A 7,695-nucleotide genomic window follows, 5' to 3' on the forward strand; every position below is an offset into this window, starting at 1 on the left:
CTTTGAACTTCTTTCTGCTGAGATTTCTAGCTATCATTGTTGTATACAATCTTCTGAGCTCAAGTTAAAAACCTGTGCTAATTTAAATACAATGATCAGACATTTTTTCTCTTTCTTTATATTTAAGCATAGCTATACTTAGACCTTCCAACAGAAGACCCACAATACACACTTGTCTCAGTTCAATTGCTGTTGTACAGTATATGGAATAAGCTGTACTGATTCAAGCATACCTTATTAATGTCTATCTGCCTACATGTGTCAGTGTGCACACAGGTGATGAATTAAACCCAACACAGAGATTAAGAAGATCCTGAATCGATATGAAACAGAGGAGAAAACTATCTGAGAGGCAGCTTTAAAGTAGGTGTTGTGTGGGAAGTGACAGAATACAAGAAGTCCAACATGTCCTGCTGCAGATTTGATTAAGTTAGGCAGAGAGGTTAATGATTGTTTTGTCTACCCTGGAGGATCCCAATTGTTCTGGGATGAATATGGAAAATGATCATATGCCTACAGGTACTGTATGTGATAAACACTTAAAAGAGCTGATGGAAACAATAATCATAACATTATAAAATTACACAAGTAATTAATAAAATGATTTTAAATTATTATTTTATATAAGAAGAGAGAAAAAAAGAAAGAGATGCGAATATATTTTGATCTCCATTAAAGCTATAAATCTTGGAAGGGTTACTGTACATTCACATGAAATTAACAAAGAAGCAATAATCAAAATTGTGAATATCACTACTGTAATGCTGAATGATTGTTTTATTACAAAGCTAAAAATGTCCATTCCCGTTATTTGAAAAAGGTTTCATCTACAAGGAATACTGTTAACTGAATAAGCTTATTCTACTTTTTATCTCTGAATAAACTATTTAAGTTCTACTTCCTCCACATTTAAGATTTTAGAATATACTGTGTACCCTGTATACTGTATGTGTGCCATAAAAGCACTCAAAAGGACAGCTTTTTAATTTACAAAATATAAATCAAACCTACTGAGTTTAAAACTTGTTTATAGTTAATTAAATTACTGATACTTTTACATCTATAACACCATTAATTAAAACTAATGAATAATAATTGATATTTTAATATACTGAAAAAATAATTTGTCTTTATTGTGACATTAACATCTATTAGCAAAAAGACGCTTATCCATGCTACTGTATGAGTGCAGCTTCCATCAGTGGTGTGGGCTGATTCAATTGTCATTTCAGAATGTCTGGACTATGTCTCCCAGCATCTTGGTGATAAGAGAGACAGTTGAATAGGAACGCCGTAGCACTCCTACAAATTGTTGTTTCCCAAAATGTGAAAATATGGTGACCCCCCCCCCCCCCAAAAAAAAATTAAATTTAAAGTGTAAACATTGGAAATTGTCTTTACTGTCTATAGTATGTGGCCTTGAAGAAATTGTTAAAAACATTTAAATGTTCAGAGTAAGGATAGAGAGCTTATTCCTTGATAAATCTCTGAAACAGTCACTTCTATTCTTCTGGTCCTGTAGAAATAATCCAGATTCTTCCTTTAGATATTTACTGTTTAACGTGTAACGGTTCTTTGGGTTTCCGACCTTGCCAATCCTGCCCTTCCAATTCGTCTCTCTTTGCCTGGGCACTAACCCAGGTTTCTGGGGTCATGCAACAGGGAACTTGCCGGCTGAGCTACAGGAGATCTCGCCAAGCCTGGGTGGCTGAGATCTCTGTTATACGCAGGGGCGTATTCGTTACATTCTCCCCCTGCTTAATTTGCCATCCTTGGCAAAGGACCATCCCCGTACAGGCCATCATTGTAACAGTTCAAGGTTTCTTCCCTTGCCACTACTGCCCTGCCAGTTCGTCCCTCACTGCCTGGGCACGAACCTGGGTCTCCAGCGTCACGCAACAGGGACTTTGCTGGCTGAGCTAAAGGAGAACTCCCCGAGCCCGGGTGGCTGAGATCCCTGTATGCAGGAGTAAATTTGTTAAACCAGCCTACAGTTAGAATCAACATCTGTCTCAGGTATTATGATATGGAAACCCCATCTAAGGTCTCAATTAACAGGGCCTTTATGCTAATGGTTTCCTTGGGTCGGAGCAGGTAGGACAGCATCTGCGTGACCTACAGGGTGATCATACAGTACAATCCTGGGACTCGAATGTTCTCATAACATTAAAAGGTGTGCCATAAACACAGTTCATTGTGAAATGGTTTTATTGAGGAAGGACACTGGCACAATATATTATCAAAAGGTTAGAGAAGGTTTCTAGTAAAGAGGTACTATGCTCTATGGCATAGACGCAGAGGCAGGGTTGTTAAAATATGCAATCATGTGCTGCTCATGGAAAATTTATTTGTGTCCAAGCAACTGTAAAAGCTCTTGTTGATTTTTTTAAGCATCATAATTCCCTAAATTTCAGGAATTTGTTTTCTTAACTTAGCCATGCCACCTACGCTGAGTGGCACTGAGGAAGAATAGTCCCTGACCCTTTTATATCAAAGGGACAGTAAAACTTCCCTGACTTTGAGAGATTGAGATAATTGATTGATTGAGACTATTTTCCTGATTTCATACACAAACAGCAACACCCACAGCTTGGCAATTAGCAGTTCCTTCTCATAGATAGTTCATTTATTGAAAAAAGTATTTAAAATTGGTTCCTTGTGTTTAATTTACTTTGGTTTTGAGTTGTACATTTTGCAGAGGACCTGCGTTCACTGCAAGGCTACACGTTTTATTATAAACATAGGATGGTTTGTGTTTAATTAATTATTGGGGTTCAGGCTACAATAGTTTGAACATCTGAGCACGGTGTCCACCCACATACTTGTAAAAAGTTTTATAAGTGTTATATTTGTTTCAAATAATAGTCAAGTACATACTGTAGGATCCTAACAAAATTATTTGACTTCAGTTTAGAACACATCACCTAGTAGTAGTAGTTCTCCACCAGGTATCTGAGAAGACTTTATAGGGGACTTAAAAAAGGTACTATACTGTACATTTCACCACCAAGTCTAGTAGTGTGTAAATCAATACTTTCATACAGTGCATATACTTTCTGTATGTACAGTACGTTTACTTGTTGAATTACATTTGTGCTTTAGATATTTTACAATCAATAGTATCTTTATTTTTAATACACTGTGACAACATATTTCAATTTAATTTTAAATATTAGCATAATATGTTCATGCGATTGGGACCTCCTGGAGTGCGATCTCCTGATAAGAGGCCCACAAGACAGAGTGTTTAAATATTTTAAATGCCGCAGCCCTATTGGATTAGTGTCATTAGTGCCCTCTGGTACACTACAGTATGTTTTGATGTTCTGTCCAGACAATGCTCTCCATGTTCGCATTGCAGACAAAACTTCCGTCATTTAAGGTACGCAGTTTCACAATTCTTTTACATGCAATACATAAACTAATTTTATAATCATTCACTACAATCTAATGAAAGTCACCACCAGAGTGACAGTATTTCCACTTAAAAAGATCCTGCAACAAATGTGCTTGACACAATAATTGGTTGTGTGTATAGAAAGCACATTTATTTTGTCCATGACTGCTATTCTCAGGAAATCTTATTTATTTTATTATGGAATTATTGTGGCATTCATGGCAGACCCCAATTTACACATTCTCCACAATATTTATCTCATTTCATTTGTGGATTTCAAATGTTTAATCATTTTCTAGTTTTGGTTATAATGATAGCATCTCTTATACTGTGTGTCCTTTTCTCTGTATCTGGGACATAGAGAAAGAGAGTAAGGAATAGTAGAGAAAGAGATGGACAAGAGTGAGGGAGTTGTTAGCCTAAGGGGTCTGTATTCATCACAAATATTGCTAATTTTGATGTACAGTAACTTTATATTAATATTGAGCTGTACACAATCCAGCAATAAAAACATAAAAAGAGTGAATCCTTTTAATCTGTTACAAATCCTGCAGTCTTTCTTGCATTAGAATGCAGATTATTTAGATGTGGAGAGCAAATGTGTTCCATGAAAGTACTAAAGCCATCAGGGGTTTGCTGGAGTTTGTCTGTGGCCTTTTAACTGACTTTTCAGCAGTTAAGTCTTGGATGATATTCTTCATTTCCATTGGGTATCATGCTTGCAGAACCAGAAGAAGTTTAAAAACACTTCCTCTGCTTGCTGTAACTTCAGAAACACTTTAGTAGATGTGTTTTTAACAGTGACGCAGAATCAGCTGGCATTTTATCACTGATCTGTCCCACTGAAACAAAAGCTCAGTTGTGGCCACATGCCATATTTGTCCTTGCAGGACCATGAAAACAAGGCGAGAAATTAAGTGAGAAGAAAAAGAAACAACTTGGATTTAAAATCACGAGGCAGTTTTCATACAGTATTTCTTTTTATTTTATTTTTTGACTTGGCTGCACACCATGAATAAACTGGCATTAATTAACACATCAACTTGAGTGTAAGCAGCTGCTCCAAGATACTGTTGATTGATTAGAAAGCCTGTGTGATATACTATACAGATTCTCAGTGAAACATCCCCTGTGTTTGTACACTCCCCCTTGTGCTCTTAATCTAGTTCTTATTCCAAAGGCAGAACACCTGCTGCATTGACCCCTGGACCAAAGGATGGACAGAATGAGAATAGCAATAATCGCTTCAACTTTTCGGCTGCATTTAACCATATTTTCTTAATCAAGAAAGGGAAAATGACAACAGAGATCACGATACAACCATTCAAAGTATTTAACTGAATCTGACAACACTTTAAACAATTGTTTTAGTTAAATATTTGTTAAAAATAGCCATAAAAACAACTGGTGAAACTGCCACTAGAAACACACTAGTGGACAGCACTTACACACAGGCACCAGGGGGAAGCTAAGCTTTTGATGCTTAAGGATATAAAGGCTGTACAATAGTCCTGGTTACCTACCTAAAGAGCTGCAAAAAAGTGGTTAACGTGACCTTGTTAAATCAATAATAAGCTGATTAAAGACGTTAAAAGCTGAATTGCAATTAAAAAACTGCAGAAACACTGGTTTTAAAAGACAAGGGATGAACAGCTCAGATATTCGTTATAATTTACTGACAGGAAATGTGAAGAATAACAATACTGCTGTAGTTGATGTATTTGTCCAATCAACATTCTTAGACATTTTTGTGTTGAGTGTGAAAGATCATGGAAGATTTTAGGTAGATCAGAGTACAGTATATCTGGCCCCCTGTCCTCATGCATGACCCAGGCTGTACTCCCATTGGTCTGGGCTTACCTGTAATATTGTGCAGCGTTCAGAGACGCAGTCGCTGTCCTCGCATGGTTGGAACATTCCCAGTGTGACACAGTTGAGGAGGATCACCAGCATGCTGGCTCTCTCAAACCAGGTGAGGCGAGGAGTTAAGGAAGAAAATCAACAGGGCGTAAAACACAAACAAAAAATACAGCTGCGGCATTGTAACTGACTTTCTTGCACATTCTGGGTAGAGAAACAGCGAGAGTACTCCTGACACAATAAAACACACTTCCCATCTGCACAGCTGTTAACATTAAAAATAGCATTAAAACATTACAAAAGTGTTAATCAGACATCTTAAAGACAAAAATACCATTCTGTATAAAATAATAGTAACATAGAGCAGGTAGCCAAATGTGTCACCTACTGTATCAATTCTAAAGGTACTAGGGCCCTTCCCCCAACACAGGAGGTTGAATCCGCAATATATATATATAATAATTGTAGAAAATATAATGGTATATTCCCATAGCTGTTCACAATTAAGTCTCTCTCACTTTCCCGAATTACCTCAGTGCAATCACCAAGGCGTGCTTCCTTCTTCCATGCTGAAGTAGAAAAACTGAGCACTGTCCTTCAGTTGTCTCTAGTATTCTCTTCAATCCCAACAGTCCCAAACGATTAATTTTATTAACTGTTCTAGCCATGTGCAACAAAAAAGGGCAGAGAAAAAGAGAGTGTCTGACCTTCTCTGCTCCCCACTGGCCAAGGCTTAGATATCCTCCTTCTGACCAGAGCATGAGGACTTGAGAGAGGGGTGTTAATTTTTTGATAATTCGGAAGGAGGAGGGTTGGGGCTGGCAGACATAAACTGATGTCCCCCTGTTCCAGCTCTGATCTCTGTCTGCTAATCACAACTACAATTATAAGTATCATGTGTCAATTTTGACTCTATGGTAACTGACAGGTGTCTAGGCAAACAATGCGTCACTCATTCTGCGATGAAAGTAATCTGTTGTACACTGCACTTTTTTGCACTAGAAAGGCAGGGAGAATTCAAAAGGAGAGGGAAGCAGACTAAACAGAGGAAGAAAATACCATGCCTGTTAGAAGCACTGGCCATTATGTTTAGAAAATAAACTGCTAGCCACTGCCATACACCCACTTTTGTCACCCTGTGACACTAACTAAGCACAAAAATGAAGAATGAGAAATTGTAAGAGAGTTTGGTCTACATTGTGATTGGATGAGAGACAATTAACATTCATAACAATAACTCCCTATAATGTATACTGTAGATGGCACATAATGGTTTAAAAACACATCCTTTACTAATGGTGTCAACCCAAACCTCCTGCAACATTTTAGGTATGTACTGTATCAGGTACAACAAAAATGCTGTCAAGGTTGCTAAGCGAAAACATTTTCTAAAAAGCATGTTGATTATGTTAATTACAGATTGCACTTAATTCATTTTCTGAAAATAAATGACTTGCTCTGCCTTTATCTGTTTAGCAAACAGCTCATAATTTGATTGTACGACAGAAAGTGCATCAGTTACTAAAGAATAAAACATGTTAGGGCATTGTGGTGAATTTTTCATGGTGGATTAAGCAAATGAATGCAGCCTGTCTAAACCCATTGCAAATTCAGCAAAACTGATTTACAGAAGACTGATCAGGGACCTGACAGGTGGTGAAGGACAGAAACAGTGACCATTGTGCAAATGATCAGGTTGATGCCTAGAGAGGGGCCAGAGTTCAGTGACAGTGTTACAGATCTATGCTTATGAAGTTTACACAGGGGTTGAAACAGAGAGAAGAATCATTTTACAAACATTCAATTGTTAACCATAAAAGTAAAGGATTGTTACTTATTATATTTCTTTTAAATGTCCACACTATGTCTCAGAATCTGGTGAGCAAGTTCAAAGACTGTCTATTTTCATTAGGACTGAGTCTTTTAACAAAGAAGTGTGTAGGGGGTGCTGTCTGACACCATCCAACAATAACAGCAACTTGTCTGGACATACATAGTATACAGCTGGCTATGGTTTAGTCCTCAGGGACATACTAGATTCCATTGTAAACTGCTCCAATATGAGTAGAAAACTCCCCATTACAAATTCTGTGGAATCATGGCCAGAAATGTGAAGCTTATCACAAATTCAGGCATTCAGGCTTCTCCAATAACATTGCCAGTGTACCCAGCAAATAGTCAATGAGATGCATTAGATGCCAGAATAACTGTGGTTATAAGAAAAAAAAAAGATTTCTCCCCAAAAGCAATATAGTGTAGTACCCCTTTCTGCATTCATTTACATCATACATTAAATCCCAATTAAATAGTGAGGACAGAAAAAAAAACAACTTTGTTTTACTGCAGTGTTCATATATGAAATTCAGTATGAATAATTATCAGTAAGCTCTCTGTACTGAATGGCAGCACAGACTACATGTGCCTGCAGTATAATAGAG

General features: G+C 37.3%; 1 protein-coding gene across 1 annotated transcript in view; it reads right to left on the reverse strand.

Moving 5' to 3' along the window:
* Positions 1–5,363, reverse strand: part of cacna1g (calcium voltage-gated channel subunit alpha1 G) — a 210,905-nt gene extending 205,542 nt beyond the window's left edge. The window contains exon 1 of the mRNA XM_088927056.1: positions 5,258–5,363. Coding sequence (XP_088783182.1) covers positions 5,258–5,350 — 93 coding nt within the window. The 5' untranslated portion in view covers positions 5,351–5,363. The remainder of the gene's footprint in view (positions 1–5,257) is intronic.
* Between the last annotated feature and the right edge of the window lie 2,332 nt (positions 5,364–7,695).

The sequence above is a fragment of the Atractosteus spatula genome, chromosome 11 (assembly GCF_055471065.1).
Source record: "Atractosteus spatula isolate fAtrSpa1 chromosome 11, fAtrSpa1.hap1, whole genome shotgun sequence".
Lineage (NCBI taxonomy): Eukaryota > Metazoa > Chordata > Actinopteri > Semionotiformes > Lepisosteidae > Atractosteus > Atractosteus spatula.